Below are 13,928 nucleotides of genomic sequence, written 5' to 3'. Positions count from 1 at the left end.
ACACTGGCAGTGTAGCATTTCTCTAAATTGTAGAATATTTCTGATATTCAGCTTATATCCCTTTCTGAATGTAGGTAGCACTCCACCCTTATCAACCATTAATTCTTTTCTAACTAGATTGTCTAAAGTAACTGTTGACATTTACTGTACTTGTACCATTAGACATGGTCTAATATTGTTCTGCTTTGTTGTCAGGCTGATGCTGAACCAGAACCATTGAATGAAGAAGTCCAAATCAGGTTGTATGAGATTATCAAACAGTTCCACTTGACCGGTGCTAAACCAGCAGACATAACCACTGAGGAAAATGACTATGCTGACAGAGAATCTCCAAAGTATCGTGTTAATGGTGGCCAGTTATATTACACAGAAAACCAAACTATTGGTCGTTTACGCAAAGTTCTGATGACAGCAGCTGAGAAACAGAATGCTGTTACAGAATCACACATTCTTAGAACAGGTAATATGTTAGTGTTGTTTACTGTGTCAGGAGTCAGAGTGTGTGTGGGTCCCAAAATTATTAAATGTCAAACTCAGAAAAGGGCAACAGAGTCATTATAGAAAAGCCATGATCCATACCTGGAAAGAAGGTGTGCACCAACAGATTAGTTGTCTATTGGAACAGCATGTTGATTTTGCTAAACGCAAATACCAGATCAGTCAGAGCCTGTTGATCAATAACAAAAAAATAAATTAGGGAGTTGGTGATGTCTCTTGCTTTGTTCCCTGTCATCCCCTCTCTATTAGTGTTTCTTCCCAGATTTCATATGAAACACTACCAAGTCTTCCATACACCCACAATTTCCTGAAAAAACTATCCTCTTACTTGTATCACTTTAAAGTAAATATTAACAAATTTAAATTAAACTAAATTAGGAGAGTTTCTAAAGAAAAGTAGGCCTTGCTAAACTGCCTATCTATGTACTTTATCCATCTCTTACTTTTTGGATTGGGAGCTTTCTCTGACCCACGCTGTATCTACTATAATATGCCCTTAAGTTCAGTTGTTTCCTCATACTTTTCTTCCTGTACATTAACAACCAGTTGTTGTCACCTCCTAATAATACTTGCTCCTATACACATGACACACCTGTTGCTAATCAATTAAAAGCCTCCAGAGAATTGAATGCAGCCCTCACATCTGGGCAGTGCTGTTGCTACTGTTGTGCAAACACCTGAAACCACTTTGAAAGGAAGATCATTTAAGTAATTCTCTTCACTCTATCTTTTCTGTCTCTACTACAACAGTTGTCCTTCTCAAATAAATACTCAAAAAATGCCTTCACCACCCAAGACCACTTTTATCCTTGTGTCACTCCCATCCCCACCTTTACTGTTTTACCTTTCATTGGATGTTAATTCTCTGAAATTCCTGCAGACATTGATTTACAGATGTTCATGTTGAACATAAACCTTATGTCAGAGTCCTTTCAAATGTCATTATGGGCATTATCCTTACCTCCTTATTTAGACAAAAAAAAAACCCCTGCTCTTTGAAGTCAAAACTGAAATAAAATACCAAAATCTTACATGAATCTTAATTTGGTACTTGTTTGATAATAATATCCCTAGGTAAGCTCTGATCCAGTAAGGATCTTATGATTTAAAAGTATAAAGCAAAGACATAGGACTACATTATTCAGTATATGCTTCCTTTTTAAAATGGTAAGGTGTAATTTAAGACGGAGTAGCTGCTTGCTGGTCAAATGATGTGTAGAGGTTCCCTATGTTGACTCATTGATTTAGTTCTTGATTATTATACTAGCTCCCTAACTTGCACTTTATATCAATGTGATGAGATCCTACTCAAATATCTCTTTTTAACTGAGCAAAACATGTTCTCAGGTTGCTACTTGGGTAGTGATTATCCTGCATTGGTCTTAGATATAAACAATACTCAAATTGACTCCCCCACTCTCTTCAATGTAAACATTATTTCATTCGTTCATTTACTTCTACAGATTTTATCCCCCTCCTTAGGACCTTCTATCATATTACCCGAGGACTCTTTATTACTTACACACACACACATAGCTTTCTCCCCTCTATACTACCACCTTTCACAATCATATTTAAGAACAATAGTACTCTGATTCTCCTTTATCATAATGCTAATAAAACTGTCAGCGATACACCTTCCAGTAAAATTTCCTGCAGTACTTTTCTCCTCTTTGTAATCTATAAGAAGTTACATGAAACTATATAACAGGTACTTCAAAACTGTACCTTGTTGCTGTGTACTCTGAAACTAAATTAAATGTAGCTGATGAGAAATAATTCTATAAAATGTAGTCCTGGTTTCTTTGCTACATTCTGCCAATATGTTGGAAATTTGGTTGGATTTCAGTGTAGATGGTATGTAATCAATTAGTTGAGAGGAATATAAGCTCTTATTATTATGGCCAGGTTGTAGTAGTGTTAAACTAGGTGAAGAGGAGACCATGTATCCATGGGCTAGAACTCTTTGCCAGTTGTTGGTTTTCTATTAAAGGTGGTCTCTTGGGCTTGTGTATAAGAAGGATTTGATCAGAGCTGAAATATTTTCTGGTCCTGAAGCAGACATTTATTCTTTCAGTCAGAGTTGTCTATGTTATGTATTTAGAGTCACTAGGAATGCTAATCAGAGATTGTGGGGCCTAGCATATGTTGTGACTTTGACAGTTTTGTGTGTTGTCCAAAACTGGAGAGAGTGAAGTATAAAATTATCATATTGCCAATATATAATAATTTAACTTTGTATCCACAATGAATAGAGTGAACTGAGTACATACCATACCCACTTATCCAATGTATAAAGTTAAACCAGTACTTAACCATTTCCTTACTTCAGGTATCCATCGTGGTGTGGAACGGACCAAAGAACTCCTGCATGGTAGCTACTATTGGATTGGTATGAATCGTGATCTGAAAGAATTCCTTGATAAATGTTGCTTAACACGAGTCTTCCCCGAAGATAAGAAACTTAAATCTCAAGAAGAGAAGCTCTCTAAGTTTGCCGAGTTCTTCCAAATGGATATCAGTCCTTTCATTGTAAGTAGATGGCCTCAACCATTTCATAATGTATTCACAACTCTCATGTGTTATACCCTTTATGTTGCCAGTACCGCCTGACTGGCCTTCGTGCGGGTGACACGTAAAAGCACCCACTACACTCTCTGAGTGGTTGGCGTTAGGAAGGGCATCCAGCTGTAGAAACTCTGCCAAATTAGATTGGAGCCTGGTGTTGCCATCTGGTTTCACCAGTCCTCAGTCAAATCGTCCAACCCATGCTAGCATGGAAGGCAGACGTTAAACGATGATGATGATGATTTAGACAGACATTCACTTCAAAATTTTTTTATCTACCCCATGAAAATTTAACCATATTTATGTGCTAAATGATTCATTCAAGCATACAAAACATACATGCATTCATTCATACACACACACACACACACACACACATAAATATCATAAATAAATTCTATAAACATTTATTGGGTGGTTTATTATTAGACACTCACAGAGACAACTAGTTAGTGTAATACATGCCTGCAGACACAAGCACATGCACATAGCAGCCTTATGGCATTACAATTAAGGACAGCATATCATCATTTTAAGTCTGTTTTTCATGCTGGCATGAGTTAGGCTGTTTATCATACTTTGAGTTGAATCAGTTCTTTATTCCTATTTACCGACCTCCTGGGTGGACTGGAAGACCATGTCTTGGTTATACAATAATACAATAATCACATACAGAAATCATAAAACTACAATACTATAACTTTGAAAAATAATATAACATGATTTTTCCAAACTTTTCAGAAAGAACTGCAGTAGAAAATCTATGTAACCAACCATGTACATTACTTTGTGTTTTGCAGTTGTGGTTCTCATAGTGACATTAACCAATACATGGAGTTATTTAGCTAACCAGCTAAAACATTTAGTTCAATTATGTTTTTTGACTCTTGTAATAAATCAGAAAGATCAAGTAATGTTATTTCTGATTCTCTAATAATTATTGTTGTTTATTTCAGAGTTTAGAGCAGACTGTTGAGCTAAAAGGTGAAAAAGAGGAAGATGCAACAGTGCTGACATCTGTTGGTCTTAAAGTGAAGAGTCCTTCCCCACCTCCAACAGAGGAGCTTGAAACAAAGACACTGACCAGTCAGGAAGAAAGTAATATAGAAGATGTCTTCTTAAATGCAGTACAGGTTGTGGAGCCGGACAGTATAACAGCACAACCAGAAGAAACAACTCTAGCAGAGAGCAATGCTATTCTGTCACAAGAGATCACTGATTCCAGTAAAACAATTGAGGTTTTGTCACCTTCTGTTAAGACTTACAATGAGGTTGCTTGTAACACAGAGGACAGTGACAATCTTGATGAGGTCGATGATGTGGAACTAGATCAACCAAAGGCAATTGTAAAGAAGATGAACATTGAAACAATTAAAAATCAAACTTCACGGCGCCAACAAAAGAGTGTTACTGTACATGTACCAGAAAAGACTGTCGAAGATCACTTGAGTGAAGAGGTGCAGAATGCTGTCGACAATATAAAACCTGATGTTAGTGACATCCATATAGCTGATGATGTGTCTGCATTAACGTCAATGATTCAGAGGAGACAGAATGCAGCAGAGAGCAAGATACAAGAAACTATTGTGTCGACAGTTGAAAGTGATGTGGAGATGACAAAAGCTGAAGAGATTGTCAAGGAAATTGAACTGGCTGAAGCTGAAGAATTTGAAGAATCAGTGGATGGCAACCAGACTGAAAATACTAGCATGGTAGACAGTAAGGCATTTTTAACAAAGAAAACTAAAGGGAAACGTATGAAACGGAAGAAACAGCTTGCTTGTAATATTTGTGGCTTAATGTTTGGAGGCCCTGTAACATTGCAAGGTGAGTATATCTCTTTATATTGTTATAAAAAGTATATGCATACATATGTGTATTTGTATGTGTGTAAAATCTCTTATTGTGAGTTGTGTTTGACTTCCTACAGTCCCATATTGTAAAGTGTATGTTCATTTGGTCTTTATTTTTTTACCTCTGCAAGATTATTACCTATTATTGAGGCATTGTTTTACAGCCAGATGCCTTTCTTTTCAATAATTCTTTCTTGTTTTTCAAGCAAGGCATATGGACATCTTATTCCACACAACTTCAAAGTTGCAAGCCCACAGATGGCCTGTAACTGAGTGATTTTTTTGAAACATGCAAATGTAAATAAATACACATGCACACATACATACATGTATATGCATAATCTTTTTTTCTTTTCATTTTAATGTCCATTTTTCCTTGCTTACATTGGTCAAACAACATTTATTGAACCAGATTTCTATGGTCAGATGCCTTTCCTGTGTAACCCTAACCTATTTCCAAGCAAGGTAATATTACCCCATTGCTCGATATATTTTCATAGAAAATCGGAAATAAATAACATCAATTGTATAATGATGTTACTTATTTACAACTATTACTCATCAAGATAAGGACACACATACATGTACACATATGATGGGTTTCTTTCACTTTCTTTATCGTCATCATTTACCATCCACTTTTCCAATGCTTGCATGGATGGAGTTGATTGAAGCTAATTTTCTACTGCCAGATGCCCTTTCTGATACCAACCATCACCTATTTCCAAGCAGGTAATGTTTATTTATGACCAGGCATTTTTTTGCTGAATATGGGAAATGACTGCCTTTGCTTATATGATGGTAACACTCATTTACAGCTATCTCATGATGTTAAGACAAGGGCCCCACCACCGCCGCACACATATACAATGAATTTTTTTCACTTTCCATCCATTCATAAGGCTTTGATCAGCTTGGAGCTATAGTAGAAGACACTTAACTCAAGATGCCACACAGTGAGGCTGAACCTAAAACCATGTGGTTGAGAAGCAAACTTATTAACCACTTGCCACGCCTGCACCTATACACCAGGACTAATAAAAGAACATGCCACATCAGATTGTAGTCTGGTGCAACCTTCTAGCTTGCCAGTCCTGGTCAAACTGTCCAATCCATGCCAGTTTGGACTACAGATATTAAATGATGATGATGATGATGATGATAATGATTTGCACGTGTGGGTGGGGTATATGCATATGTATTGCTATAATATTTTCATTGTAAAACTCCAAGGTGTGTGTACACTAATAATGTAGGTTGTATACAACTTATTTTAATGTGTGTATCTGTATACATTCTTGTGACGTGTGTATCCCTCCCTTTGTGGATTTATTGTTTAGCTGCATGTTGTTCCAAGTATGACCATCCTGGCAGAGTTGTGACAGTGAGACTATGTTACTGAACCATGGTGACAATAGGACAGAATTATTGTATTATGATGACAATGGAATTGTGTTATTGTACTTTGATGACGGTAAGATAATGTTATTTTGCTGTGGTCTAGTGTTGATATGATCTCATTTTTCTTTTGCCAGTTCATATGAGTACACACTCTGGTCAAAAGCCTTTTGGTTGTGATGTTTGTGGCAAGCGATTTACTGAACGGAAATATGTTCGTATCCACATGAGACGTCACACAGGAGAGAAACCATATCTGTAAGTAGAATTTGTATCAGGACTGTTGCATGTTGTCACTGTTTAACTTCTGGTCAAGCTTGATCCAACAAACCTTTGATGAAAGGCATTCCATCCTTGTCTGTTTGCCCTTCCTTTTCTTTTCTGCCAGTATATTGTTTTTGAAGGTTATGCTTTCCATTGTGTCATTTCCTCCCCCATTTTTAAAGGTTAAATGTGGTGATGAAAATTTGGCTGCTATTTCTTCCAGAACAAGCAATCACATCAAGATTTCCTTGGCACATTATGGCTATTATTTGTTATGATGTCATACAGTTGTGTCAATACAGATATGTTGTGTATAGAGTTGTTTGTTTTGATGTTACATTTATATTAGAATTATCACATCTTTTACTGCTGTCCATTGCAGATGCTTTTTACTAAGACTTATAGGAAGGAAACAATTTAGTATGTTGTGGTTTCCTTGTTTTGTGCATACCTATAATGCAATGGTTACTGCCAATGTTAGGTTTCATGCTGTATGAGTATTTCTCATGGTGACCCCGCATACATAACGTAGCTATTACTGTGACCTAAGTGTAAGCATTCATCTTCAGAAACTACTTGAGTTACCAGTCACTTGCTAATTCTGAACAAAACTCAAGTAAGATATACACTGGAGTTCTGCTCACATATCTGAAGCGGTGCTGTTGTGATACTTCCAGGAAAAGACTGATTCCTTCATTAACATACAATAACTTTTAGTCCATAGGTATTCTGTCTTCTCGATTTCTCCTAATGCTACTACAGGTACCACTTTGGTTCCAGAGCCTTTCTAGATCACTGATTTTTCCAAACAAGGAGTGGTCACCTGGGTCAACACACTCTAAATTTAACAAATATATAATTTACTTCAATAATTAAATGAAATACAGGTACTTGTATGTTAGTATAAATGATACAAGTTTATTAATACTCTACTGTGCAAAGTACCAGATAACTAGCCTGGTGGCTTTGGAAATTTGATGTTCCTGCTCTAAAATTAGTGCTGATTATAAGAGGTTCCATATCATCAAACCTATTTGGTATTTTTGTCACTTGTACTGTATCATGTCCTGCTGATCCTACACTGACAGCTTCCTCTTCTTCCTCCCACTTTTTTTTTTGGGGGGGGGGGGGACAGAATCCTTAGCATGTCCAGCAAAATGCTTAATTTCATTTCTTTCAGCTCTTTATGTTCTGAGTTCAAATTCCACTGAGGCCAACTTAGTCCTTCATCATTTCAGGGTCAATAAAATAGGTACTAGTCAACACCTTAAAACATTGCTGGCCTTCTTCAAAAATTAGAATAATTTCAACACATTTTTTCATGCTAACATGATCACAGGATATGGCCTAGTCACCAATTTAGTAAATCAAGTTGTCCAGGAAGGAGTATATCCAATGGCTGGTGTAGCAGTATTATAGTCAACTGCTACAGAGAAAGGTGATGTCTCAGACAGAAGTAATTACAGGGGTATCAACTTACTGGACCAAGTGATGAAAGTTACAGAAAGGGTCATAGCTCAACTAATTGGGAGAAGAATTAACATGGATGAGATGCAGTTTGGTATAGTGCCAGGGAGAAGCATTACTGATGCTATTTTCCTAGTTAGGCAACTTCATGAGAATGCTTTTGACAGGGTTCTTTGCTCACTTATCTGGTGGTCAGTGCAAAAGCTAGGATAAATGAGTGATTGGTGAGAGCCATCCAAATCACGTACAGTGATGCTGTTGGTAAAGTGAAAGTTGGTGTTAAATACAGTGACAAATGTGTGCAGCTACGAGTTCATCAAGGATTGGTTCTCAGCTCCATCTTGTTTATCATAGTCCTCCAGGCCATAACTGAGGAATTTAAAACTGGTTGCCTTTGGGGGCTCCTCTATGCTAATGACTTTCTTATAGCTGAATCTCTCAGAGTTAGAGAAGAAATTTCAGGTATGGAAGTAAGGACTGGAATCTAAAGGCCTTAGAGTTACTTAGCAAAGACCAAAGTACTTGTAAGCAGGAAAACAGACAAATTCCTAATCCCTTCAGGGAAATCGCCCTGTTCAATATGTAGAAAAGGTATAGGTAGAAATTCCATTCAGTGTACCCAGGGCATGCTATGGACACATAAGAGATGCAGTGGAATCACAAGAAGGTTAAATGAGAAAATAGTATTTGTGTGTGGTTGATGGGCAGGAACAATAAATACTAAGGATATACAGGAAGTAGATTTCCTCAAATGTGCAGGGGCTCCTGCAAGTTTTTCTTGGCAGCATGTACCATACTTGCAGTAATTGTTTTAGAAGCCTATGTAGTTGTAAGCAAACATAAACACCCTTTCAACCATCCCTTCCTTGACCCTGTATAACATGCAGGATGTGACAGGTGAAGGATAGAGGAAGGAAGCACTTGGATGGTAATCATTTTCAGTTGAGTAGACTATGTGCATATAATTATCATTTTAACATCTACTTTTCCATGCTTGCATGGGTTAGATGAGTGTGTTGGGGGAAGAGTTTTCTACAGCAGGTTGCTCTTCCTGTCACTAACCCTACCTGTTTATAAGTGAGGTAATAATCTTTGTTTAACATCTACCTTCCATGCTGGCATCAGTTGGATGGTTTGACAGGAGCTCACCAGGTAGAAGACTACTCCAGGCTACTGTGTCTGTTTTTGGCATGGTTTTTACAGCTAGATGCCCTTCCTAACACCAACCACCCCACAGAGTGGACTGAGGGCTTGTGGTGTATTTTAATATGTATGTACTGTTGCTGAAATGCTGTAGTGGTTTATGTATACTCACATGTATTTTGGTGCATATATACAAAATATTATGTGCATGCTGCTTTGTCTAATAGAATATTGACTCCCATGTATTTGTTGAGAGTTTCCAATAAAAGTTCATTTAAAGTGTTTCCAATTTTTTTTCTATTTGTGTATAGTGAAAATATCTTTGACCTCCAATTTGCAGGTGCAGTGTTTGTGGTAAAGGTTTCCCCAGGACCCAGTCTCTTTTAGCTCATATGTCAGTTCATGAAAAAGACAAGGATCACATGCAGAAGTGTGAAATATGCAATCGACCATTTGCTTCTGATAATCGTTTGAATGCACATATGGAAGCCAAGCATCCTGCAGTTCCTAAAGTTTACAAATGTGCAGAATGCAGCCGTGTGTTCACTGCAATGAGTAAGTAATAGAATACTTGATCTTCTCTACTGCTACCTTTTTCTGTATGAAGTATATGTTAAAAGTATTGGGTTAATTGGATGAAGATGTTTAGTTTGATACATTAATTTTTATGTTAAACGAGAGCTGTGATGTTTAGATATAAGCCATGGAGTAAAAAGTTTTAAAATAGTTATTTGCTACTGTCTTTTGGTATGAGAAGCAGGGTGCTCTGCATACCTCAGTCTGTTTAGTTGATGCCTTCGACTTTAGGATTTAGTGGTGAACAGTAACCAGGACACTGTTCTCTTTATGATGTGTACACAAGTGTTTTGTAATCAGCTTACTTAAATTAATTACCTAAAATAATAAAATATATTCATTACATGTCATTTTTAAAAAAATCTTTTTAGGGAGTCTGAAGCGCCATATTGAGGCCCACATGGGTTTGAAACGCTATGAGTGCCAGCATTGTGGTCGACGCTTTTTACGGAAAGAATATCTACGTAGCCATGCAGCTCAGCACACAGGAGAAATATACCCTGCACCTAAACGAAAGAAGCCTGACTTGCCATGTCCTCAGCTTAAGATAACTGTTGGTTCAAACACCTATTCTGTATTTACTTCTGATGCCACTGCTGCTGTCACTCCAGATCAACAAGAAACTTGGGTTGCTGCTGAACTTGTCCAAAATGAAGAACAGATACAGGACCCAACCGAGACAGCACGAGCCACTGAAAGTGTTGAGCAGAGTGTTGAAGCACCTTTGTTTTTTATTGCTCCTAACCAAGTTGAATATGAGGTTGAGTGTACCTCAAGTGGTGGCACTGAACTGACTGAAGCAGATCTCACTGCTATCAACATTCTTGCTCAAGCTACACTCAATGCACCAAACACTCTGCCACTCACATGAACCAGTTTTATTACAAATTCTGCTTCATCCATTTTTAACAAACCAAACACCACTTTGCTGGTTTAATTTGGTTTTAATTAGCTCAAAGGACTCATAACATGAAAGGAAGAAACACTTCAAAAAAAGTTCTTGTTTGACATACAATAAAAAAAAAAAAGCACAACTGAAGCAATCAAAACAACTCTCGTATCCACTGAAAATTTCCACCTCAGCTTTTTACTTCTACTTCTTCCCTATCTATATACATTTCAATTTTAGAATCTGTTTGAATTGTGCATCTTCTGTGTGTATGTATAGATATCCGTGCATGTAAGCATACATATATATATATACATACATGTATGTATACATATACATATGCATGCATACCTTTTGAGCATTAGAGACTCCTATTTGAAAAGAATGGTTTGATATAAAATGCACAAATTCATTTGAAACCCCTCCAGAATTCACCGTCATTTCATATTTTCTCCGATTTTGTTACCTCTTGTGCTAGTTTAAGGTTTCTTTGTGTGTAAATATCTCCTCATTGCATCCTTCGATATCATTATTAAACTGATTTACCATTAATTTGCATTTATTTCTCCTCCTTCTAGGGGTTTTTGTGTCTTTTTATTTTACTGTGAGAAGTAGATCTGTCCATCTTGCCTTATCATGAGGCAGCAAGAATGCACAAAGGTGTGGACAGATCTACCTAAAATGAATACCTCTCCATGTCTCTTCAACTTGTTTTATTGACAACCCTTTTAATTCTAACAAGAAAAGACAATGATACACTTGAAATTTTAGTTGGTTATAATTATTGAATTTTATTTACAGATTGCTTAAATAATTTCCTGTTATTAACGGTAAATGTGAGGGAGTCAATAATCTACCTGCTTGTTTCACACTTCCTTCTCTCATTATTTTTCTCTCTCTCCACTTGACTTGGTTTGACACAACTGTTGACAAAGGCTCTCTCTCATTCCACTTCCTTCAAACTAATATTCACACTGCTGATGCATTACTGTTTGACCCTGCATTATCATGTGCCTTGTGGTATATTGTTCATAATAGTTCTGCTTTCTCTGTTGAGTCAAGTGATCACATTGAGGCTGCTGTTTCTTTGTAGCTACATTATGTCTCCCAGGTTAACACTGCTTTCTAGCCCATATGGCTGCCTTTAATAGGTTTCACTCTGAGGCAAACATTCAAATCAACTCCTAGCAAAGACTGAAAGCATTCTCTTTCATATGTACCTCTACATCACACACATGCACACAACCAAAACAATGATCTTAAATCCCTTTTTACATTCACAGTTACAGTGCAGTAGTTTAAGGCTAAGAACACAGCGTTAGAGAACATCACCCACTGCAGTTCTTGCAAGGCTATCATTCAAAATGCAAAGGATGCTTCTTGCCCATTAAACACCATCAATATGGCTTCAGTAAAACCAGATCTACAGAGCTGCTCTCTTCTGTCATTTACATGTAGGCTCCCATCTTCTTAAAATTTGGTGAAAATGGTGTTGTTTCTTGTGACAACCATAGCATTCAATTATATCTATGTGACACTCTTAGCCGAATTAATTGCTGTGGGTTCCACCCTAACTTGTCTCTTGGGCTGAGGATTCCTGTCATAATTGTGTCATCCGAGCATGTATTGGTGGAATTCTATTTGACCCATACTTTCTGACTGTTGTGCCCAAAGATTCTATTTTTCCCCCTCAATCTCTTTTTATCACACATTATTTACCCACCTACTGTTGACCTCCAGCCAACAGCACTCACTTTTAAGCAGATGGTATCACCCTTCAATCTTCCCTCACCCTCCACACCCAAGGATCATCCATATGTAACTGAGACACCTTATACCAAAAGTATTCTTCAGTGGGGCCTTGCCAATCCTGTCAGACATTGTTACTCGTATCATGAAAATATCAAACTTCACTCATCTTAAACATGCAACAAGACACCTCAGTCACTACAAATCCTTGATTTTACTATCACCAAGGATGTCTTTTGGCAATCCCCCTTCTCAACACTGCAAAGTCTGCATAACAAGGATTGGTCTTTGCCTTTAGAGCCAGAAAATACCTAAGCCTCATACTCTGCTACCACACACATATATTTTAGATCATATCCAAAAAGTGGGATTCAACTGATTAGCAACACACTCCACTTTTGGTCCTCAAACCTGCTGTCTCTGTCTTTATTACCTCTACTACAAACAGCACTCTGCTTGAATGAAAGTGTGAGAACTCTCCACTCTGGAATTCATTACTTACCTCACTGAACTTAGTGGGTCTTGGAAAGCTATAGATACAGTCCCTTTCTCCAGGCTGAATTTTTTAAATATTTCATGCAAATTAGGATTAATTCATGGCTAAGAACCTTTCATTATAATGGACTCATTTGAAATATAACTATTGTTAATTCCATGTACCATGAATAATTAGCACTATCTGCTAATTTCACCTGGACTTTATTGACTAAATACTCCCCCCCCCCCATACCTTATAATGCTGTTATACCAGTCTTTTGCTATAACACCCTCCTAAACTACTTGGCATCAATCATCTTGAAGTGATGTAATCAATGCTTGAAGCAGAATTCTTTATCCAAATGTCCTGTTAGAAGGAAAAGAAAAATCAAACATTACAGGGAGATACTTTCTCAAAATTAATTTACGTGTTAAGGGAAAACCTGATCGTTGTGGCAAAGGTCACAAATACGGACATATTCCAGGCTATTAATTCTTGTCAGCATGGTATAAGTCTGCATCAGTTGAAATTTTCAGAGAAATATGTCGCGAATATAATGACATATTTTACATGCGCTAAGGGGAAATAACTCATGAACTAATTGCAAGAATTTGGATAAAAACGGAGTTATGCGGGAACTTTCACCTTTCTACTAGAATATCCTACTTTAGATAATGTAAATCTTGCAGAATACATACTGGGAAGTTGTTTCAGTAGATCATTCAATAGCTTTCATTTTCTGATGTTGGGATTTTTAGCACTCTCTTTTGCCGTATTTTATGGAGATGGAATTGACTGAAATTATTGTATGACTCTTCAATAATCCTGCTACTATTGACTGTGTGGATTGTTTCATTCTTCTAGCTAGATTTGTTTACAAAGAAGGAAGATCTTTTTCACAGGACCGCACTAGCAGGAAGAAACTGAGTAAGACCTGGTTAGAGTACAGTGACAGCACCTCTGATCTTCCACGATGTTTGTTTACCAAAATCTGAGTAATATATGGTATCAAACCCAAGGTTGTGATCGGAGACACTTGTCCAAA

General features: G+C 37.2%; 1 protein-coding gene across 1 annotated transcript in view; it reads left to right on the top strand.

Moving 5' to 3' along the window:
* The window catches only part of LOC106874323 (uncharacterized), a 37,832-nt gene extending 26,624 nt beyond the window's left edge, over positions 1-11,208 (top strand). Inside the window, exons 9-14 of the mRNA XM_014922010.3 lie at positions 196-460; positions 2,831-3,030; positions 4,023-4,893; positions 6,455-6,575; positions 9,532-9,746; positions 10,139-11,208. Of these exons, the coding sequence (XP_014777496.1) occupies positions 196-460; positions 2,831-3,030; positions 4,023-4,893; positions 6,455-6,575; positions 9,532-9,746; positions 10,139-10,638 (2,172 nt within the window). The 3' untranslated portion in view covers positions 10,639-11,208. The remainder of the gene's footprint in view (positions 1-195; positions 461-2,830; positions 3,031-4,022; positions 4,894-6,454; positions 6,576-9,531; positions 9,747-10,138) is intronic.
* Positions 11,209-13,928: the final 2,720 nt, after the last annotated feature.

Source organism: Octopus bimaculoides, chromosome 6 (assembly GCF_046866305.1).
Source record: "Octopus bimaculoides isolate indiv1 chromosome 6, ASM4686630v1, whole genome shotgun sequence".
In the NCBI taxonomy this organism is placed as follows: domain Eukaryota; kingdom Metazoa; phylum Mollusca; class Cephalopoda; order Octopoda; family Octopodidae; genus Octopus; species Octopus bimaculoides.
The sequence above is the reverse complement of the archived record's forward strand: the minus strand, read 5'-3'. Positions and strand labels throughout refer to the sequence as shown.